This window comes from Euprymna scolopes, chromosome 6, assembly GCF_053919585.1.
Source record: "Euprymna scolopes isolate OS-2025 chromosome 6, ASM5391958v1, whole genome shotgun sequence".
NCBI lineage: Eukaryota > Metazoa > Mollusca > Cephalopoda > Sepiida > Sepiolidae > Euprymna > Euprymna scolopes.
Window position 1 is genome coordinate 31,391,863 of NC_136487.1, and position 25,166 is coordinate 31,417,028.

The 25,166-nt window shown below is 31.1% G+C and overlaps 2 protein-coding genes across 2 annotated transcripts; both read left to right on the top strand.

The window, feature by feature from the left end:
* Positions 1-1,157: 1,157 nt before the first annotated feature.
* LOC145278143 (uncharacterized) lies at positions 1,158-16,503 on the top strand. The gene is made up of 10 exons (XM_080130423.1): positions 1,158-1,418; positions 4,903-5,022; positions 5,239-5,283; positions 5,969-6,116; positions 6,560-6,621; positions 10,890-11,015; positions 12,353-12,400; positions 13,533-13,646; positions 14,931-16,244; positions 16,348-16,503. Exons 1-10 carry the CDS (start codon positions 1,350-1,352, stop codon positions 16,501-16,503), a joined length of 2,202 nt encoding a protein of 733 aa, XP_079986549.1. The 5' UTR covers positions 1,158-1,349.
* Positions 16,504-19,051: 2,548 nt separating this feature from the next.
* LOC145278312 (uncharacterized) lies at positions 19,052-23,328 on the top strand. Its single transcript, XM_080130604.1, has 5 exons — positions 19,052-19,829; positions 21,497-21,527; positions 21,880-22,127; positions 22,389-22,419; positions 22,850-23,328. The coding sequence occupies exons 1-3, from the start codon at positions 19,167-19,169 to the stop codon at positions 22,059-22,061; spliced, it is 876 nt and encodes a 291-aa protein (XP_079986730.1). The 5' UTR covers positions 19,052-19,166; the 3' UTR covers positions 22,062-22,127; positions 22,389-22,419; positions 22,850-23,328.
* Positions 23,329-25,166: the final 1,838 nt, after the last annotated feature.

The window sequence follows — 25,166 nt, forward strand, 5'->3', positions numbered from 1 at the left end:
TATGTAGCAATTAATGTTAGGAATTTTTTGTTACCATTAATCGTAAGTTTTTTCGTTTTTTTTTGTCTAAATGAGAGTATTGAGTGCAAGATCATTCCTTTCCAAATTTAGCAATTTCTGTGTGTGTGTGTGTGTGTGTGTGTGTGTGTGTGTTCTTTCCCCATAGATTCCGCAACGGCTGTGCTGGTTTTTATGAAATTTCACATTAATGTACTTTATCTATCTGGCAGTTTTCTTAGATAGGTTTTGTATCGGAATATCTTTGATAAATATCGATAATCGAAATAATCCGATGAAAGAAGGAACAGGCGATTTGGATCAAAGTTAACACTTTATACAGCCTAACATTGCAAGTGCATTTGAGAAGTTTTATCATCACACATGCAGAAAGGGCTGGCATATAAAATCAACAGTAGGTTCTCTACAGTGCAATGTAGACTACAATGTCTTGTGGACTAAGTCACTGCGAAGAGGCATGTGAAGCTTCTTTCTTGTGCACGACGATGGGCCTGCAACTAGAGCAGGCAATCAATCGATTTGATTGTAAAATGAACGATTTCACTGATTTTGATGGCACTAAAAATATAGGAGTGTAAAACATTCATTGATCAATTCCAGGCAATTTCGGGTCTCCGTGCCCGTTGTTTATTAAAAGAATATATTTGATTTAAAGCAAAAGACAGTATAAGGAAAGTTACTCTGTAATTTGTTGCTGTTATTAAGAATTATACCCCTTTGATTTCCCATTTTTGTTGTTATTTATTTGAAGAATATCTTGAATATCTTGGTCTTAATACTTCACGATTATTCAATATTCACGAATATCTTGGTCTTAATACTTCACGATTATTCAAGACATTAAACGGATGATGGACACTTGTATAAACAAGTTCTGAGAGTCATGAACAGACCCATCGCCTTTCCTTGATAGGGGCACCTCAGGCAATCTGCAATAAATCGCCTTTATACCATTTTAACAGAAGGGGTAGTTTCCCTTTTCGACGTCATCCTTTCTACTAATGATGGCAAAGATGCCTTATGACGTCATAGAGGTTAACTTTCGTCATAAACGGAGATACTGGTTTTGGAGATGTCCTCTTTATGACGTCATCCATTTGTTTTTTTATTGGTTCTGCCCATTTATCGTTCATCTGTCATCCAGTGTGCACGAAAATAAGCAAGATCCACAAAGTATATACTAAGGATATATAATCATAGATGTACATGCCTATATATATATAAAGGTTTTATTATCGCAATATTTAGTGGCTTAAAACTTGCAGATTAGTAGTTGTTTTTTTTTAATTTTGTTAGGCAGATTTATCCGAAGTGTCCGTGGTCGTTTTGAAATGGCCAACACAGGAAAAATCAATTCCAGGCGAACTCTTACTTCGTCGAAACCCTATGAGAGACTAAAGGTAAGCAAACCCAAGAAGAGTTACATTCTTTTCTTATATTTTCTTTTTTTTACAATTATGTAACAAGAATTTTCTAAATCAAATAAATTTACTTATTTGCAGTAAAATAATTTTATTATCAAATTGAGATTGCATAATTTTCTGATGAGATTATTTTCTATGTTATATTTTATCAGTCACTTTGTTAGAAGGTGTTAAATTCATTGCTTTTTTAAAAATATACAAAAGATAAGTTTTGTGTTAAAAGACAAAGTAAAAAAAACAAACCAAAACATTAAATTAACAAATTATTTTTAAAAAATACATTGGTAAATAAATATATATATTAGTAAAAAAAAATGTTTCTTTGTTTTTTTAAATTTTTTTTTTTTTTTTCGGTTTCAGGAACTCGGTTTCATTTTGTCTTTTGGATTTCACTGAGCAAATATTGGCAGCCATGAGAGCTGATCAATATAAACACCATATTTAATATTTTATCTAATAACAAATTGTCTCCTTAATACTTGAAACGTAGTTTGTATTACAGATACAAAGAAACAAGTTTGATTCTTGTCTTTTTGTTGGTTTTTGTTTTTTTGGGGGTTATTATGTTTTGGAATTTTGAGATGAGCATTGGTAATGTGCTTTATTTTGAATTAATCAAACTACTGTTCTCACTTTTGGATGTATCATGGCACAACGGATACAAGTGCTAAGTTATACTCAATTATTAGTTTTTTAATTGCCAGAAGAGTTTTATAAAAACACGATTTTTTTTTAAAGTTATATCCTTTCATATTGTTTTTCTTAACTTTAAAAAAAAAAGTTATAAAATCTTTATAAAAATGTGACTATTATGGTCGACGCCAAATAGTCCTTCCATCAAATCAGCCACATTGTTGAATCTACCACGTCGAATCAGCCATGCTGAAACATCCCATTCTCTTTAGTGATGAAAGTATTGAAAAGATACTCAGAGAATTTAATATTTACGTAAACAATTCTGAATTTCAATCGACACTTCTGAAACAATTGCAAAAATTGACACAAAAGCTTGAATAAGGAACTACCTTTCAGTTATGTTTTGTTTTGTTTGTTTTTCCAAAAGTTATTTAATGAAAATTTTTTGTCTTTTTTCTTGTTTACCCAGAAAGAAAGCATTATTTTAAAATATAAGTGTTTTTTATTATTCCTTTTTGGTTGTTTTTTCTTATTGGTATTTAAAAAGGAATTGGTTTTGTTTCATTCTTTTATTTAACACAAAGTGTGATATTATTTTCTTGTTTGCACAAAGGAGACTATTGAAAGGCAGTGGGTCCTTTTTTACTTTAAACTGAAAAATACATATCAATTAAGGTTTATCAAATATTTTTTTCACAAACCCTAAGTCCAAGTGGTACATGACTTTTTGGCGATTACATTTTGTCATTGAGATTTAGAGTTAGTGGTGAATAAATTTAGTTAACATATTTTTTGTGTGCGGAAAGAAACTTGCAAATGGAGGATGGATGTCGATATATTGGGAGAAGGCATATTTACAAAATGTTATTAGATGATGGCAAAAAAGGAAATAAAAGTTAAATTCAATTAGACAAAAAATAAAAACAAGATTGATTCAGTCGCAATATCAAGAAAGGAGAATAAAATTTTGCACAGAAGCCACATCTGGACAGAAGCCGCTCGGCGTGCCCTATCCAGCCTTGATAGAATTCAAAACTGGCTTTGAAACCTAGTAAGTGATGCCCTTTTCTCTTCCCTGCAACCGTTTTCTCATAGAAGAGACATTGTAAGCCTGTCTCTATTCTATCATTATTTTCATGGCAAGTGCTCGATTGAACTCCAATCTATGGTATCCTTCTTACCAAACTTTCAAAAAATACACTCGACTAACTATAACTACTATATACGATCCCCCCCACTCTCTATTTGTGCCCAAATCTAAACACGGATTCAATGGACAAAGTAAAAAAATAAAAAAAGCGGATACAATGCTCCATCACCTGTTTAATTTCATCTTCGATTTTTTTGTGTCTGTGTTTCTTGCAAAGGTCAATGAAGCAGAAAATTATTTTTTTTTTTTACCTTTTTTCTGGGATAGAGGGAGTTGATGGGACATAAGCATCATTTTTTCTAAACATTTGTGCAAGAAATTTAGGAACTTGAGAGAAGGGAGATCATTACGAGTTGTTTTATTTGTTGATCAAAAAATGAAACAAAATCGAACTTTCTTACATTATTCTTATATTTTGAACATAATACTGGAAAACCGTTCAAAACGTGTGAACAACATATTTAACAATATTATAATCGTTCAAAGTGCAAAATTAATTTAATAAATTTTTCAATCGATTGAAATGAAAAGGAATCTTTCTAAATTCATGGTGGTGGTGGTGGTGGTGGTGGTGGTGGTGATGATGATGATGATGATGATGATGATGATGATGATGATCATCATCATCATCATCATCATAATAAATTTTTCAATCAATTTTTATGCTGTTGCTGTTGTAGTTAATTTAGTTAAACTCCTGCATAAATTTCTATGAAGATTTTGTCCCAGGATTATCTCATTTAAATGAAGGTATTCTCGTTAGTCACAACTTATTCATTAATCTGCAATATTGCAGGTTTATTAAAAAATCCTTTGAAACATATAAAACTCCCAACGATGGTCTAACATTTGGAAGGAACTCTTGTTCGCATAACACCAGAATTGCATGACACATAGAGAAGCAGGGCGTAGCAGTTGTACCTATTTACAATGCCTCCCCACGGGACAGAGTTAGACACCAGGATCGTTTTTTAACATGGAGAAAAGGTACAAAAATAAAAAATCGTCTCAGTCGTGAAGGACTACTTCTCCACCAAAAGAGAACACGAAATGGAAGTGCAGCATCTGAAGAACAGATAGTACACTTTGATCTTGGCCAAACGTAGCAGTTGTATGTCGTGGAAGATTTTGCTCAGAAAAAAGCACAGGAATGGTGTAGAATCAATGAAGACATTTTCTCTAATGATTTGCAGCATCATTATTGACACAACTAGAGGAAGACAGGTTCTAATGTCGACTCCTCCTGGATTTTAACCAGAGCCCTATTAGCCAGGTTGTAGGTTTGGTGTTGTTTAAATCTTACGCTACCACATTGACACTGGCCCTACCATGATGAAGAAGAGTCAGAATTTAGGGCACGTGTTGCTGCTACTGTTGTTGTTGTTGATGATGATGATGATGATGATGATGATGATGATGATGATGATGATGATGATGAGGAGGAGGAGGAGGAGGAGGAGGAGGAGGAGACGGATGAGGAGGAGGAGACGGAGGAGGAGGCGGAGGAGAAGGAGGTGGACGATGACGCCGCCGCCGACAACAATGGTAATTATGATGATGATCATCATCATGATCATCATCATCTCATCAAAAAGGACTTTTATTATTTCCGTGGGAAGCATATTTTCCCAGTTCAATAAATTCAAACTTGGCATTTATTTTTTTTTCCTCCAGACAATTCTAAAGAAATTTACTGATGCACTAAAAGCCTTCTTTGTTTCAACATGGTGGGTAGATTTCATGGAAAGCCAGCCGACAGGAGAGAATTGTGTTCAAGAAGATGCGAATTCTTTGGTAAGACATTTACAAAATTTATATTCATTTCTTTTATTTGTTTTTGTGTTTAATATATTGGGTGGAAGCTAGCCATTTGTAGAGATGAACCCCAAGAGACTGCTTCAATTTTCCAGCACATCCCCTACCTTACATCTGATGTATAACAAATACACTTTTATTTGTTTGTTTTTTTCTTATTTTTCTCACAAATTGTTTTCCAATCGTCTCTTTCAGTTCTGTTCATGTGATGGCGTCTGGTTCAAAAACTTCCAGATAGTTGTAAGTATAATGTTTGCTAAGTTTCTTCCTCGTCCCCTCCCCTTTTTTGAAGTTCCATAACTACTACTACTACTACTACAACACAAAATCTTCTATAATTTTGATATTTATAAAAACTATTGAAATATTATCGCAAGTTTGATTGTAACATTTGGGATGATAACAAAAAGTCACCATAAATTATTTAATCATGTCAATGAGTCAATTTCTTTTCCAATTTTGCAAAAGGCTTGCCTGTTAGGAACAATGAGAGTGTTAAGGCATACTTTCAATGTCTTGTCAAAAGGAATAGACCTGATGTTCAAGAAAAAAATTCAACTAAAATCATCCAAAAGTTGAGTCAACTCTGAAAAAAAAAAAAAAAAAAAAAAAAAAAAAAAAAAAAAAAAAAAAAAAAAAATAATAATAATAATAATAATAATAATAATAAAAAAAAAAAAAAAAAATAAATAATAATAATAATAATAATAATAATAATAATAATAATAATAATAATAAATAATAAATAATAATAATGTAAGGAAGAAGAAACAGATATAAAACAATTCAGTTCGGATGGTGGTGGTGGGAGGTGTTAGGTCCATTAGATTCCTCACATCTGATTAGTACACCAACGCCAAGTTGTTTCTTTTCTACATTCACTTTGATCTTTTTATAAAAATATGATCTTGTTTCATTTTCTTAGAACCCTGAATCCAATGCAAGTGATGGTGAATCAGTACATCCGCATCCTGCAAACACTGATCATGTCTTACTTACTCATGAAGTGCAGGACAACCCGGACGCAGCTGAATCAGGATTATCTGTTGATCCCAACGTTTCTATGAATAATGGTAAATAATTTTTCTTTTATTTTAATTTTCATACAAAATATTCAATATGTATTCTCCGTTCTTGTGTTTTTATCTTTCATTTAAAGCAGTCTGCATTCTTTCCAATAAATAATATTTTATGATAATATGAATATAAACTTGCTTTTGACTGAAGAAAAAAACACATATATCTAAATATATATATTGATAATTTATAACATTTAATATTTCACTGGGTGTAAATTGAATGATGTCATCTCATGTAACTATCAATGAATGACGGTTACGATATTCTTTTTTATTAATATATTTTATTATAATTTAATTATCATTGTGGATCCATTTCAATATCGTTTTTTGTATATGTGATAACTCCAGCCCTATTATTCAAAATGTACATATGAAGCTTTTCTCCTTCATTATTTTCTGTTTTAAATAAAGAAATGTTTGTTTTAAATTTTCAGCTGAATTTCATCAATCTGAATCAATGAACAGAAAGAACGATTTACTTGTGAAATATTTCATGGTAAGCAGATTTACTCGTTCTTTTTGATGAATTCCCACTTGATAAGTTGGAATGAGGGAGTATCTATTAACTGCAATAAGTTTTTCCCATAAATAATCGATTCATTTAAGCAGTTAAATTAGTTCTCTTTTAGCAAAATTCATTATTAACATAACTGACAAAAATATATTTAGTACAAGGCTTAAAGTTTTTGTATAATGTCAGTTGGCCATAAAAAAGAATATAGAAAAGAAGGAACACAATCTTTGTTTTCTAAGTCAGTTAACTAAAACACGAGACAAACATTTAATGAAATCCTTCGTTTGTAAATAGAAATTGTGTTTTACGCAGTATTAGAAAGAAAACAAGCGGGATAACTCTGTGGTATAAGATGTTTTGTAATATTGACAGATTTTCATACATTTTCTTTTTCTTGATTCAAATAGACAAGTTCAGAAATACGATGTTATTAAGTTTTATTGTAGATTTCCATTTAATCTTTAACCGGATAAACCCCCACTTTTTTAATTTATTACATTATAAAAGATTTTGATTAAATAGACATTTATAATGTTTATAAAAATAAGAGAATATAGCATTCTTCTATGTAATTATCTATTTAAATTGTCTCCCTTGTTCATAAAATACAAGTATTCATTATTATAAATATTAAATATTAAGTAAAATATCTTTATTTGAATATTATCATAATCATAAAATGTTATTAAGTAAAATATCTTTATTTGAATATTATTATAATCATAAAATGTTATTAAGTAAAATATCTTTATTTGAATATTATTATAATCATAAAATGTTATTAAGTAAAATATCTTTATTTGAATATTATTATAATCATAAAATGTTATTAAGTAAAATATCTTTATTTGAATATTATTATAATCATAAAATGTTATTAAGTAAAATATCTTTATTTGAATATTATTATAATCATAAAATGTTATTAAGTAAAATATCTTTATTTGAATATTATTATAATCATAAAATGTTATTAAGTAAAATATCTTTATTTGAATATTATTATAATCATAAAATGTTATTAAGTAAAATATCTTTATTTGAATATTATTATCACCTTGAAATTCAAATGAAGAACTAATGTAAAATGATGATACTAAGAAAGAAAGAAAGAAAAAACGAAAAAAAAAAATGAATGAAAGAAAATGATTTTATTCATAGCAGTCAATAGATCAACCATTTCTTTTGCTCTGTGAAAATATTTTGCAAATATAATTTAAATTTTTAGATACGTTATTTAACTCTTTTCTATGTAATATTCTTTTTACAACGCGTAGACAACTAAATGATATTAAAAATAATTAGAATTTTATGAGTTAATGTCATGTAATATTTAAAGATATAAGTCAATGAAATTAATTTTCAAAATTTATCTATTTTTAATCTCCTGTGTTTTTTTTATACTAATTAAACATATATTGTGTTGGTAACTAATCTATATAATTATAAACTTAAATAAGCTTGTAACGAGGGATGAAACCCACTTTCTGGTTTATGACATCTGGTTGCGCATGCGCGCATAAACATTAACGTATAACAACATAAACAAATAAACACAAATCGCTTCTTTTGCAGATTTTGACCTGTGCACTGAAATATTAACGTTATTATTTCGAAATTATTATTTAACATGGGAAGAGTGGGGTGTTTTGCAACTATTCTTTATTACAACTATACTGTCGTTACTTTCTTACTACTAAACAACTTTAACCCGTTGACAAACATAAAAACAATTGTAGTAAAGCAAGACTACTACTACTACTACTACTACTACTACTACTACTCTCTATCCATCTCTTTTCCTTCCTTCCTTCCTTCCTTCTGTTTTTATTTTTTGTTTATATTTCTACATACAAAATAGTTGTGTGAGAACGGTGATTTTTTGACACATTTAATAATCTGTTTCAATATTAGTTTTTTTTTATTTTATTTATTTAGGTTTTATTTTTTTGTTTCAGGTTTTATTAATTTTTTTTTTTTTTTTATATTTTAAGTTTGTATAACTTGGTTGAAGGATTCCAATATGGGTTTTTCATTTTTATATTTATCATCGGTACGTTCATGTGCGTTTTTGCTGCTAAATGACTTTCGTCTGCATTCGATTCGTAGGAAAATCCTGTTTAATTTTCGATTTTTGAGCGATTATTCGGAAAAATAGGTAACTACACGAATAGTGAGGACTTTTTTTTTTCATGTTTGAGTGATCCGGCCATGAGTTTTTATTTTAATATACTTTCATAGAAATGTTTCTGTTATGTCAAAAAGAAACTATTTTCTTTACGTCAAACATGTCACGCTCATACATGAATTCCATAGCTAATATAACATACTGACCCAACGGGTCACAGGTAGTCTAGAAATTCTAAAACCCTAAACTCACTTCAATACAAACATGCAGTTTTGTTTCAATTAGATGGGGAAGGGATTAAGATAGATGAACATGTAGCAGCTGACACCCACTACATCACAGGCAGAGACTACTTCTCACGACTTTGAGATTTGAAATCCATTTCTCCCTGGCTTGTCCAATCACAAGTCAGCTCTCGATCACGTGACAGAGTATATAAAAGGCAAAATCAGTAACCATTAATTCTCTTTCTCACTGCTTTGCCCAAAAGCACACATCGACTGGGGCTTCGGCCCCAGGCTGAACGTGAGTACTACAAGCAAGCTATGACTCTCTCCTAACTACCATTTCTTTCCACGTGCTGTACCCACACGAACTGCATCATTCTACAGGACTACCCAAACGAACATTCTTTGTCATGCTAAAGAACTCACACTAACGCACGGCAACACGGCAACACTCTGAAGACGTTGCCCTTTCTTTCTCTTTTAATAGGCTTCCTTTACACATGTAAACGGAACTGAACTGTTCTCTTCTTCAACCAGCTGGCATGATATTAATTCTATCTTTAAACACATTGAACACTTTTCAAACATTCTTTGTCATGCTAAAGAACATACAACTCACACTTTTCTCTCTTTTTCAACGAACTCTTGTCATGACTACTACAAGCGAGCACGAATAATGAACTCTCTTATTTTTTTTTTACACAGTGATCACCACTTATCAAGGCCCGGAAGCCACTCAGGGATAAGGGTTATTGCAAGTACATTACATTAGTGTGGAGATTTGATGGAGTGTTTACTTAAGGGGGCGGTTCATTAGGAATTTGTTAACATTGGACTTGGAGACATCCAAGTTGTAGTCCAGTGGGAAGCAGGCAGACGGAACAGATTTCCACAGGCGTGCAGTTCTAAGAAAGTAGCTTTGCTCATGGAATCCGCGTTTTGATTTAGGCACAGATATAGAGTGGGGGAAATTTTTCACAGTGGATTCAGCTAGACGGGTGTTTTTCGTGAAAGATTGGCGACGGGGGACCAGAGATTGGAGTTCAGACGAGCACCTGCCATGGAAATAACGATAAAACAAGGATAGACTCGCAACGTCTCTTCTGTGGGAGAGAGGTTGCAGGGTAGAGAAAAGGGCATCCCCCACTAAGCCACGAAGTCTATTTTGTACTCTGTCAAGGCAGGATAGGCTGTTTTTAGCAGCTCCTGCCCAGATATGGCAACAGTATTCCATCCTTGGACGTACTTGGCTTTTATATAGATAGAGAATTGCATCAGTAGTGAGATATCTTCTGGAGCGGTAGAAGGATCCCACCATCTTTCCAGCGACCTTGGCAACAGACTTGATGTACGTGACAAATAAAGTTTATATATATAATATTCCTTAATTGGAATTCATTTTTGAGATGAGCATTTTATATTAATTTATTTTTATTTCGGACTATTATTCTCATCTTTATTAGTTGTTGTTTTTTGATCTTTTATTGGTTTTTGTTTATTCACAACGTTTCGGCCAACTATTGCTCTGGCCTTCGTCAGGTGTTAACCGCGAGGATAGGAACTTCGAATCCCCTAACTGCATTCTCAGCCATCACTGCCATCCGTAGTTGTTGTCGTCTCACCACATTTTGACGAAGGCCAGAGGACTAGTTGGCCGAAACGTTGTGAATAAACAAAAACCAATAAAAGATAAAAAAAACAACAACTAATAAAGATGAGAATAATAGTCCGAAATAAAAATAAATTAATACAAATAAAGTTGTTTATTAAATGTTTAAATGAGACTTCTTTTCATTGTCTTTATTATTAACTAAAAATATATTTTCAATAATTATCTACATAAAAATCCGGTAAAAATTGGAATAATTGCAATGACTATTTCTTCCGTTTTCCAGGATGAGTCAAGTGATCCAATGTCAGTGATGCCTATATATGATCATTTTTCCGGAATTAGTAATAACCGCCGATCTCCACAAGAATGTGTTCGTTTTGTGACAAAGGAAGAACGTCCTCAAACGCATGTAAGTAACTGATCACATCATCATCTTTTTTCGAGTAGATTAACTTAACCTTTTGTCACACCACCATGTTCTATTAAAACAAGATATCTTTCAATAGTATTTACACACATGCATAAAATTAGGTGTGTGTGGATATGTTTATATATTTACATGTACCTTATTTATTTTTAAAATAATTAACTGATCATTATGAAATTTGAAACACAAGGGCGGGGCATAATGAGTCTAATATGGGTTATATTTGTTTTTATGCAAAGGAGATAAAATGGGGATAGAAGCTTTTGTAAGAATTCAAATGATCTGATTTTTGTGAAATACATTAATAGATAGGAGACGTAAATTAATAAATATTATCCAAGTTTCATTTTCAGATAAATATGTGTGTGTGTGTGTGTGTGTGTGTGTGTGTGTGTGTGTGTGTGTGTGTGTGTGTGTGTGTGTGTGATTGTCTTTATGTTTTATCATTTTTGTTTCTTTGTTTATGATTCAATCTATCTGATAGTTTGTCTTTTTGTCAAATTTTGTAAATTCCTCACTGATAATTTGTTAAATAATTGATTTTATAAACTTTTTAGATTTATTAGCTTTCATGAATAATTTATTAGTTTTTCCAGTTTTATTATTCCAACTTATTTTGTAAATTGTTCTTTATATTTCTAAGTTATAAAATAAGTCCAATTTTAAACACTGCTAATTCGCTTAAGCATTTGGACAATGTCAAAACATTGTCAATTCACTACCCTCATAGCAGTAGCGAAATATCATAATAGTTTGAAGCACCGACTGTTGTTTGGGCGGTCGAGTTTCGTTCTTGGCTTCAGGTAGTTGCTTGTCTAGCCGCATTGGTGAGTTGTGATACAGCGACTATATAGATTTAATTTCTGTTTTCTTTATGTAAACATAGTCATATCATGTTACAATTTGCAGATCGTTTCAATCATTACTGATCTCATCAAGCAAGAAAAACTTTTTTAATTTTAAAGGAGGAAATATTTTGCCATGTCTTTAAAAAAAAGTTTTTCAATTTTTTTAAATTTTCAAATTTTTTTCTGGCCTGATGGGATCAATAATAATCAAAACGGTCTGCACATCATAGCAAGATATGACTGTATTTACATAAAGAAAATAAAAATTACAAATTTGCTCTTTTTTGATTGAGCACTATCAACGACCCTTGCTGAAATTCAATGATTCTAATCTTTCTAATATTTCAAATATTTTCAACTTGGAATATATATATATATATATATATATATATATATATATATATATATATATGCACAGTTATTATTCAATTTATTCAAGAAACCAATTATTTTGTTCAACTTTTTTTTCAGAAATATTCAGTTTTCAGAGATTTCACCAATACCCTTCTACAATTCACAGTAAGTTCAATAAATTCTCTTTTGATTTGAACAACATTTCTATTACTCATGAATCTATAATTTCTGTTCAATTTGTCATGTAATAAAATTCATGGTTTTTAAGTAAAAAAATAAAAAAATTATTTTTCAATTCTTCATGAAAGATTTGCAAATCTTAAGTTTTTTAGTTGCATTGAAATAATAAATCCCGAAATACATTTGAAATATTCATTAGATTTAATTTTGTTTCGAATTACAGTGATATGTTTCACTGGTAATGTATTTAAAAAAATGCTCGTATTGAAAATCTGTCAATCGTATTGTTCGCTTCATACAAAAACTATAATGATAAAGATATTCAACTAAAAAGTCGTATTTTTATTTAATTTTGCATTAGTTTGCATATTTTGTATTTCTATGTTGCTTTGTATTTTATGTCATCAGAATAATAGGAAAACTAAACTTTCATTTAATACCACCCGAATAAGGACGAGGCCAGTATAAATTAATTAATATACAAGATGAGGTTTAATAGCATATGTAATCTTCAGAAATATTATTTCTTTTTAACCATTAAAAAAAAAAAACATCATTCATTGTAACAAAAGCAAGGTAAAGATTATTGGTTTTTGAAACTCTACATCCTGATCATTATTTACATTTTATGAATATTTTTAAATAATGGATAAACTTAACAGAAAATAAAATACAATTCTGGAATCCAAAATCAACTTGTATTTTTAGGAAGCTTAAATTTCACAAACAGTTTTATTCTTGGAAGAACTTTCCTTGGCTGTGGGATCGAATATTGAGCATATCTTTATCACAGTATATTTTAATCTACCATTACTGAACATTAGACACAAATAGCATTTATTATGTATATTACGTGTAAGAAAAAATCATTGAAATTAAATCAAGTAATTGTTTTCATAACGAGATAAGGAGATGAGAAGAATAACTGGTTCTTAGAATTCTGTGATTTAACAACATAGATTAAAAAGTATCACAGAAATGTTTCTTCTTATTTTCCTCCAGTTCATTTTTAAGAAAATCGATAGAATTGTAAACATTTTAAAAGATTATATCTTTGAAAAGACCAGCATTTTAGAAATGAACGAAATGCAATGAATTTTTTTCTCTCGTTTGTCAGCTTCCACCTTCAAAGGAGACCATATATGATTATCTTATTGCATTTGAGATGAAGCGAAAATTCGCAGATACTGTCTTTGGATTGTCGGCAAAGAATGGATGTGAAAAAATATCTGTAAGTAATTAATCATATTATCACTGTTTTCACACGTGACCTTTTATCAAACTTCATTATTTTTTGTTCAATCAAAACACCTTTGCATAATGTGTCAGGTTTGTAATTACCTTCATAAATAATCGATTCCTATACTTTTTAAAGCATTACATAAAAGCTTTGAATAAAAAAAATGCAAAAATAAAAATAAAGAGTACAGTTTAAATTCCTGGAAGGAGAAAAGAAATTAACATTAACCTATCGCAGACTAAGCACCTACATAATCCGACTTTTAAAAAGATTATAATGACAAAAGAGAATTCATTTACATAAGGATGCAAAAAAAAAAGATCATTAACTACAGTTGTTAAATAGAAATAGACTTAGCAATTGCATAAGCCGATTTCGCAAAAGTCTTCAATTTTAAAACAGAATTTAATTACATACGGATGAAAAGAGAAAACATTAACTCAGATTTTGTAAATGGAAAACGGGGATCATCAGCTGCTTACTATTTAGCTGTTTCGGAGATTTAAAAACAGGACAGCTGTTAAATACATGGCTCTCCAGTAGATAATACCACTTCCCCATATATATATATATATATATATATATATATATAATATATATATATATATATATATATATATATATATATATATATATATATATATATATATATATATATATATATATCATTTAAAACCCCATATATATATAATTTTCATTTACAAACTATCAAGCTATAAAGGGTTTTATTTTCCGATAATTAAATAACTTTAAGTTTGATAATTTTTGTTTCTTTGTTTATGATTCAATCTTTTTGATCGTTTGTCTTTTTGTAAAGTTTTGTAAATTTCTCACTGATTAATTTGTTAAATACTTTATTGATTTTATAAACTTTTTAGATTAAATAAAAAATTAAATAATTATAAATAAAAATTAAATTTTTAGGGTTTTTTTCTATTTATTATTTCAACTTATTTTGTAAATTGTTCTTATTTTATTTGAACAACATTTCTATTTCACATTTATCTACAATTTCTGAACAATTTGTCAAATAAAATTTTTGATTCTTAATTACAAAAAATGAATGTATATTTTTCATGCCGCATGAAAAATTTCCAAATCATAACACTTAGTTTAATCTTAATTGGATTAAAATGATTTATCAGTAAAATATATCTATATTTATCTATATAAATACATGTCAATAATAAGCAAATTTCATTAAATATCCTCCGAATAAATGATTATAATTTATTTCATTAATAGTTCTTATTAATGTTTGATATTACTTTTCAGCAGGAGTCACTTAAACTCAAGACAAAGTATACCTTTCCAAGGAGGCACAAGAAAAATTCAGTTCATCTTGATACAAACTATCATTTACTCAGGATGCCACAGGAAGAGTCAGTTCAACGTGAGACATATTCTTTTCATTCAAAGATGCAACAGACCGAGTCAGTTGAAGTTGAGACAAATTCTACCTTACCAGAGATGCCCAAGAAAAATTCAACTCAACTCAAGAAAAACTTTCTGTTGCTAGAGAAGCAAAAGAAAAAGTCGGTAGAAATTGAGGAAAATTCTATTTTCTCGAAGAGAACCATAAAAAAGGCTGTTCGAAAAAATAAAAATTTTACTTTGCCTAAAGTGCCAGAGAAAATGTCGTCTCAAACCGAGGCAAAATCTATTTCATCAGAGCTACCAAAGAAATTGTCGGTTAAGATTGAGACAAAAGCTATTTTGTCAGAAAAGCATAGGAAAAGGTCAGCTCAACGTGAGTTAAACTCTTTTGTGCCAGAGAAGCAACAGAAAACGTCAATTAATATCGAGAAAACTTCTATTTCCCCTGAGAGAACAATAAAAAAAGCGATTCGAAAAAAGAAAAAAATTATATTGCCAAAAGTACTCGAGAAAACGTTATCTCAAACTGAGACAAAATCTATTTTGTCAGAGGTGCCAAAGAAAATGGCAGTTCAGCTTGAGACAAAAGCTACTTTGTCAGAGAAGCCCATTGAAGAGCCAGCTCAACTTGATGCAAACTCTTTTGGACCAGAGAAGCTACAGGAAACGTCACATAATATCGCGAAAACTTCTATTTCGCCTGAAAAAACAATAAAAAAAGTAATTCGAAAGAAGAAAAAAATTATATTGCCAAAAGTACCTGAGAAAACGTTATCTCAAGCTGAGACAAAATCTATTTTGTCAGAGGTGCCAAAGAAAATGGCAGCTCAGCTTGAGACAAAAGCTACTTTGTCAGAGAAGCCCATTGAAGAGCCAGCTCAACTTGAGGCAAACTCTTTTGGACCAGAGAAGCTACAGGAAACGTCAACTAATATCGAGAAAACTTCTATTTCACCTGTGAGAACAATAAAAAAAGCAATTCGAAAGAAGAAAAAAATTATATTGCCAAAAATATCTGAGAAAACGTTATCTCAAACTGAGACAAAATCTATTTTGTCAGAGGTGCCAAAGAAAATGGCAGCTCAGCTTGAGACAAAAGCTACTTTGTCAGAGAAGCCCATTGAAGAGCCAGCTCAACTTAAAGCAAACTCTTTTGGACCAGAGAAGCTACAGGAAACGTCAACTAATATCGAGAAAACTTCTATTTCCCCTGTGAGAACAATAAAAGAAGCAATTCGAAAGAAGGAAAACATTATATTGCCAAAAATATCTGAGAAAACGTTATCTCAAACTGAGACAAAATCTATTTTGTCAGAGGTGCCAAAGAAAATGGCAGTTCAGTTTGAGACAAAAGCTACTTTGTCAGAGAAGCCCATTGAAGAGCCAGCTCAACTTGAGGCAAATTCTTTTGGACCAGAGAAGCTACAGGAAACGTCAACTAATATCGAGAAAACTTCTATTTCGCCTGTGAGAACAATAAAAGAAGCAATTCGAAAGAAGGAAAACATTATATTGCCAAAAATATCTGAGAAAACGTTATCTCAAACTGAGACAAAATCTATTTTGTCAGAGGTGCCAAAGAAAATGGCAGCTCAGCTTGAGACAAAAGCTACTTTGTCAGAGAAGCCCATTGAAGAGCCAGCTCAACTTGAGGCAAACTCTTTTGGACCAGAGAAGCTACAGGAAACGTCAACTAATATCGAGAAAACTTCTATTTCGCCTGTGAGAACAATAAAAGAAGCAATTCGAAAGAAGGAAAACATTATATTGCCAAAAATATCTGAGAAAACGTTATCTCAAACTGAGACAAAATCTATTTTGTCAGAGGTGCCAAAGAAAATGGCAGCTCAGCTTGAGACAAAAGCTACTTTGTCAGAGAAGCCCATTGAAGAGCCAGCTCAACTTGAGGCAAACTCTTTTGGACCAGAGAAGCTACAGGAAACGTCAACTAATATCGAGAAAACTTCTATTTCCCCTGTGAGAACAATAAAAAAAGCAATTCGAAAGAAGAAAAAAATTATATTGCCCAAAATATCTGAGAAAACGTTATCTCAAGTTGAGACAAAATCTATTTTGTCAGAGGTGCCAAAGAAAATGGCAGCTCAGCTTGAGACAAAAGCTACTTTGTCAGAGAAGCCCATTGAAGAGCCAGCTCAACTTGAGGCAAACTCTTTTGGACCAGAGAAGCTACAGGAAACGTCAACTAATATCGAGAAAACTTCTATTTCGCCTGTGAGAACAATAAAAGAAGCAATTCGAAAGAAGGAAAACATTATATTGCCAAAAATATCTGAGAAAACGTTATCTCAAACTGAGACAAAATCTATTTTGTCAGAGGTGCCAAAGAAAATGGCAGTTCAGCTTGAGACAAAAGCTACTTTGTCAGAGAAGCCCATTGAAGAGCCAGCTCAACTTGAGGCAAACTCTTTTGGACCAGAGAAGCTACAGGAAACGTCAACTAATATCGAGAAAACTTCTATTTCCCCTGTGAGAACAATACAAAAAGCAATTCGAAAGAAGAAAAAAATTATATTGCCAAAAATATCTGAGAAAACGTTATCTCAAACTGAGACAAAATCTATTTTGTCAGAGGTGCCAAAGAAAATGGCAGCTCAGCTTGAGACAAAAGCTACTTTGTCAGAGAAGCCCATTGAAGAGCCAGCTCAACTTGAGGCAAACTCTTTTGGACCAGAGAAGCTACAGGAAACGTCAACTAATATCGAGAAAACTTCTATTTCCCCTGTGAGAACAATAAAAAAAGCAATTCGAAAGAAGAAAAAAATGATATTGCCAAAAATATCTGAGAAAACGTTATCTCAAACTGAGACAAAATCTATTTTGTCAGAGGTGCCAAAGAAAATGGCAGTTCAGCTTGAGACAAAAGCTACTTTGTCAGAGAAGCCCATTGAAGAGCCAGCTCAACTTGAGGCAAACTCTTTTGGACCAGAGAAGCTACAGGAAACGTCAACTAATATCGAGAAAACTTCTATTTCCCCTGTGAGAACAATACAAAAAGCAATTCGAAAGAAGAAAAAAATTATTTTGCCAAAAATATCTGAGAAAACGTTATCTCAAGTTGAGACAAAATCTATTTTGTCAGAGGTGCCAAAGAAAATGGCAGCTCAGCTTGAGACAAAAGCTACTTTGTCAGAGAAGCCCATTGAAGAGCCAGCTCAACTTGAGGCAAACTCTTTTGGACCAGAGAAGCTACAGGAAACGTCAACTAATATCGAGAAAACTTCTATTTCCCCTGTGAGAACAATAAAAAAAGCAATTCGAAAGAAGAAAAAAATTATATTGCCAAAAATATCTGAGAAAACGTTTCCTCAAGCTGAGACAAAATCTATTTTGTCAGAGGTGCCAAAGAAAATGGCAGCTCAGCTTGAGACAAAAGCTACTTTGTCAGAGAAGCCCATTGAAGAGACAGCTCAACTTGAGGCAAACTCTTTTGGACCAGAGAAGCTACAGGAAACGTCAACTAATATCGAGAAAACTTCTATTTCCCCTGTGAGAACAATAAAAAAAGCAATTCGAAAGAAGAAAAAAATTATATTGCCAAAAATATCTGAGAAAACGTTTCCTCAAGCTGAGACAAAATCTATTTTGTCAGAGGTGCCAAAGAAAATGGCAGCTCAGCTTGAGACAAAAGCTACTTTGTCAGAGAAGCCCATTGAAGAGACAGCTCAACTTGAGGCAAACTCTTTTGGACCAGAGAAGCTACAGGAAACGTCAACTAATATCGAGAAAACTTCTATTTCCCCTGTGAGAACAATAAAAAAAGCAATTCGAAAGAAGAAAAAAATTATATTGCCAAAAATATCTGAGAAAACGTTTCCTCAAGCTGAGACAAAATCTATTTTGTCAGAGGTGCCAAAGAAAATGGCAGCTCAGCTTGAGACAAAAGCTACTTTGTCAGAGAAGCCCATTGAAGAGACAGCTCAACTTGAGGCAAACTCTTTTGGACCAGAGAAGCTACAGGAAACGTCAACTAATATCGAGAAAACTTCTATTTCCCCTGTGAGAACAATAAAAAAAGCAATTCGAAAGAAGAAAAAAATTATATTGCCAAAAATATCTGAGAAAACGTTATCTCAAACTGAGACAAAATCTATTTTGTCAGAGGTGCCAAAGAAAATGGCAGCTCAGCTTGAGACAAAAGCTACTTTGTCAGAGAAGCCCATTGAAGAGCCAGCTCAACTTGAGTCAAACTCTTTTGGACCAGAGAAGCTACAGGAAACGTCAACTAATATCGAGAAAACTTCTATTTCCCCTGTGAGAACAATAAAAAAAGCAATTCGAAAGAAGAAAAAAATTATATTGCCAAATATGCATGAGAATACGTTATCTCAAACTGATATAAAGTCTATTTTGTCAGAGAGTCCCAAGAAAAAGTCTATTCAACTTGAGAAAACAGCGATTTTGTCAGAAATGCCAAAGAAAATGTCAGTTCAATATGAGACAAAACCCGTTTTGTCGGAGATGGTTAAGGAAGAATCAGTTCAAGTAAAGACAAATTCTACTTTGCCAGAGAAGCCTAAGAAAAAGGCACTTGTACAAAAGAAAACTTCTAATGTGTCAAAGAAGTCCAAGAAAAAATCAGTTAGCTTTAATTTAAATTCTATTTTTCCCGAGGAATACACTGACATGTCTCCAACAACAACATCGTTCACATGTTTACCTTCCAGTTCTTCAAATCAAACTGATACAGGAGTGCCAGCTTTAACCACTGCATCTCATAATCTGTTGAACTTCCCGATTACAAACACTCATCATGTTGCATCTCCAAGTTCAACTTTGGTAAGTTTTCCTCTTTTTCTAAACACATTTTTGCTTGTATGATTTCCTTATGGATATTAGTTTTGCTAATTTGATTTGTTTTGCATAGGAATCTGCATTTTATTGACTACATTCTGTGTAGACATCAGTAACACAGTAACCTTCTTACTTAATTAATAACTAGCCAATTAATAATCAATTAATGAGCAGACAATAAATAATTAATTAATGAGCAGACAATTAATAATTAATAAAACAGCAGACAATTAATAATTAATTAATAACCACCCACTTAATACTTAATGAATAAGCAAACAACTAATAATTAATTAATAACCAGCCAATTAATAAATAATTAATAAGCAGCCAATTAATAATTAATTAATAAGCAGCCAATTAATAACTAATTAATAAGCAGCCAATTAATAACTAATTAATAAGCAGCCAATTAATAATTAATTAATAACCAGCCAATTAATAACTAATTAATAAGCAGTCAATTAATAATTAATTAATAAGCAGACAATTAATAATTAATAAAACAGCAGACAATTAATAATTAATAAGAAGACAATTAATAATTAATAAAACAGCAAACAATTAATAATTAATTAATAAGCAGATAATTAATAATTAATAAAACAGCAGACAATTAATAAATAATCATTAACCAGCCAATTCATAATTAATTGATAACCAGCCAAGTAATAATTAATTAATAAGCAGCCAATTCATAATTAATCAATAACCAGCCAATTAATAATTAATTAATAAGCTGACAATTAATAATTAATTAATAAGCAGACAATTAATAATTAATTAATGAGCAGCCAAGTAATAATTAATTAATAAGCAGCCAATACATAATTAATTAATAACCAGCCAATTAATAATTAATTAATAAGCTGACAATTCATAATTAATGAATAAGCAGACAACTAATAATTAATTAATAAACAGACAATTAATAATTAATTAATAAACAGGCACGATTAATAAGTAATTCATAACCAGCCAATTAATAAATAATTAATAACCAGCCAATTAATAGTTAATTAATAACCAGCCAATTAATAGTTAATTAATAACCAGCCAATTAATAATTTATTAATAATCAGACAAAACTAAATCCTTTGAATAATCGCTGAAGAAATGGTTTTTAAATGCATAAAAAAAATGCATTTGAATTTTACTCAACAACAACATTAAATAATTTAAAACACAGGGAGAAAACAGTTTTTAAAAATTACTTGAGAGATTTGCAATCATTTCTAAACCATTCGGGCAGAATAAAAAATATTAGGCATTTGTTTTAGAACGCCCCTTCGTTTGTGTGTGTATATATATATATATATATATATATATATATATATATATATATATATATATATATATATATATATATATATATAGAGAGAGAGAGAGAGAGAGAGAGAGAAAGAGAGAGATAGAGAGATGTATATATATATAGAGAGAGAGAGAGAGAAAGAGAGAGAGAGATGTATATATATATATATATATATATATATATATATAGATAGATAGATAGATAGATAGATAGATAGATAGATGGATAAACGATTGATGCTGAGAAGTTGATTTAATGTTATTAGTATGAATCTCGCCATCCATATTTTTTTACAATTTGTAAAATTTACAATGAAATCTCTTTCTATTTTTTAACACAGATGTTCCAATCCAGAATGTCTCCTTCAACAGGTGAGATTTACAACTTTCTCTAATCAATTTATCTCTTTCATCCGTTTCTCTCATGTTTTCTAATCGTTTCTGTCTCTTTATATCGATATTTTCTCTCTTTATTCTCTCCTGCTAGTTTCTCTTTCTTTTGACAATCTCTCTCCCTCTCCCCCTCTCTCTCTCTATCTATCTCTCTTTCTCACTCTCTCTCTCTCTCTCTCTATCTATCTATCTATCTCACTCTCTCTCTTTATCTCTCTCTCTCTCTCTATCTATCTATCTATCTATATCTTACTCTTTCGCTCATTTCACTCTTACTCTTGTTATGCTCATTAAAGAAATGCCAATTTTTCTTTTGATAAAATTATTTCAGTTGCAATGGAATCGCCTGGAACTCACCTGTCAAAAAAGTGGCCACGTTCAATTCTCAAAACTTCAAGCAAAACATCTACATTTCCTACATCTGAAACTACTACACTTCCTTGTCATACAACGTTTGGTCAAAGTACAAATTCTACAGTATTACCATCTGCCAATCCCACACCTCCTGGTTAATTCAATTTCTTTGGTCAAAGTAAAAACACTGTCAACGTTTCATCTGAAAATCCATCTTCGTGTTCAGTAAGTTTTCTTTTTTTTTTTTTAGTTTTTACATTTGAAAAAAAAAATGAATTTTTGTGTCTTTTGCTTATTGTTTCTTGTTTTTATTTATAAAAAAATTATGAGAAGACATGCCAAGTTATACTCATTAAAGAAATGCCGCTTTTCCCACAAATTCGTACTGGGTTTTGATCCATTTGTCATTCTATAATTATAATAAACGAGTATTTATTTCATGCATCATAAAATTCAACTGAAATCTCTTTCTATTTTTCATCACAGATTTTCCCATCCAGATTTCCTTTTTCAACAGGTGAGATTCAATCCATTCTTCACAAATTTCTATCACGCTCTCGAAATTGTCTCGGTTTCTCTTTTCTGTTATTTTATCTTCTATTTTCTCTCTTGCGGGTAATTTCTTTATATCTCTCTCCTGTGTGTGCCTTTTCTGTCTTTCATACTAGTTTCTTTATTTTTTCTTTTTTGCATAGTTATTCTGCCCTTTTCTAGTTCCCTCTTCTTTTTCTCTCTCTCTTTTTGTTTTTCTTGGTTTCTCTCTGTCTTTCTGCCTCTCTTTCTTTCTCTCTCTCTCTTTCTCTTTCTCTCCCTATCTATCTATCTATCTATCTTTCTTTCTTTCTTTTTTAGATATTTTCTTTCCTTCTCTTTCTCTACTTTCCCATTCTGTTTATTCATTATATTACTTAAAAATACCAATTTTTCTTTTGCTTATAATCTTTCAGATCTAATGCCTGGAACGCATCAAGCATCAAATTCGTGGACACGTCCATTTTTCAAGTCTCCAAGGAAACCTTAAACATTGCCTACATCTGCCGCCACCAAAGATTCTAGTCATAAAATGTCTGGTCAAAATATAAGCACAAACTTTCCCATTTCTTTTCCATGTAACTCGGATTCGTTGATTTTTCATTTGTAAAACGGGCATCTACATTAGTCAACCGAAACTTTTTCTGAACTTCTGTTAAGAAAGGACCCAAAAGACATCTTGGAGTTAATTTAAAAATTCTTTATGTAAATAAGTTAAAGTTTTATTATGCTGTTGTAAATAAGTGAAAAGTTTTATTATGCTGTTGTAAATAAGTTAAAAGTTTATTATGTTTTTGTTAAAAAGTTTAAATTCTCTTGCTATTGTTAAAAAGTTAATTTTTTCTGATTCTATTGTAAAAACGTTAAAATAAAGAAATAAACTCATCGAAACAAATTTCATCTTGTTCTTTTTTTATTTACTCAAGATATTTAATATACTTGTGATTTTTAACCAGAATTGTTTTTTTGTATGGATTTTTTTCAGTGGGGATGATAAACAAAAAAAAAACATTTAACTAACAAGAAATGAAATTGACAGAATCAGATCACCCCAAAAAACATGCAGCAAAATTGTCTCCTTCTATCACTTCTTATAAAAATAAAAAAATCGATCAAAATGTAACGATTTGTATTAAATACTTTACATATTTTTTGAACAAGGAAGAAATTTTGGTAAAAAGCAATGATGATGGAAGGTGTACAATAAAACTCTAAAAACAATAGAGTTTTCAACGATTTGTCATTTTTTTTTCTTTTTTTGTCCTTTGTACATTTTTCGGATGAGGAAATGGAGGGGAAGGTTACTATAAATCTATATCGTCCACTGTAAGCGACGAAGGTTTTTGAATGAAGAATTTTACCTCCAATGTATGAGCATTGATAGTGGGGCAAAATCCTGTACTAGAGGAGGAAATACATGGAAAGTCAAATATTCCTACTTTCTTTTTTTCTAAATGAAAAAATAAAAACCAACGATGGGGAAGATACATGTTAAATCTTAAGCAAATAAACTAAAACATTTTAATTTTAGACTTGGAAATCAATTTTTGTGTAAAAAGTCACCGATTAAAGGGACGTAACTCATTTTTCACAATAGAATTTTGGTAGCTGAAACCAACACAACTTGGAGGGAAAAAAAAGTCATCCCAATTTTGGTAATAAAAATTCCAATTACTTTGCAACTATTGTTGCACTTGAATTTTATTGTTTTACGTTAAATATCTTAACATTTTATTTTGTATTCATGCAGAATACAGGCCGTACTATTTCTTTCAAATTAAATTCCATTAAGTTTTGGTTTTGTTCATTGAATTGTAAGCTGAAAGTAGAGAATAGTTACAAAAATATAAAGAATGGATTTCTAAATGATAAAATTATTATTTCACAACAATCTGTTTTCTGCATAAGTTCATTTTTTTTTTTTACATTTTCATCTAAAGCAAGACATAATGCCACTTTTATGTAGAGTGTTACTATCAGGGACATAAGTTGCAGGGATACTGTGTAGGGAGTTGAGCAGCAAAATGTTTGTTTACATTACACTTTAACTTCTACGTGACAGTGCAGTTAGGGAAACAGGAGCCCAGAAGTGGTTTCTAAAGTCTAGCAGTTCTAGGGAAGAAACTATTAGCGTAGAAGACGTTCTTACATCTAGGGATCTCTACTGTGTAGGAGTGGGATTTTTCTGCTTGTCGAGGGGACACAAGGACTTGAAGTTCATCAGAGCATTCACCATTAAAATACTTGTAAAACAGGCAGAGACATGCAACATTTTGTCGATTGGACAGAGGTTGAAGCTTAGATAACAGTTCAGGACCTATCAGGTTGGCGACTCTTTTTTGTACCCTATCCAGGTGGGAGAGACCAGCAGCAAATGCACCAGCCCAGATGTGACAACAATAATCCATACATGGGCGAATGGTGGTATTGTAGAGATACAGGATACTTTCAGATGTAAGTAACTTTCTACCCTGTCTAAATCCTTAGATATATATAGGGATACTGCCCTCCCCTCACCTGCCTTATCCACTGCATGATATATACATTCAGCGATTACAGTTAGAATATCTGCAGTAAAATGGGTTTGTGTGAATCCATATTGATGGTTGGATAGAAGTTTAGCAACTGTAAGGTGATGGACTATAGCTTGATTAATTATGGACTCAAATATTTTGGCGAAAAGTGGGAGGAGGCTAATGGGATGATAATCTGTAATATAAATCTTATCTGTCT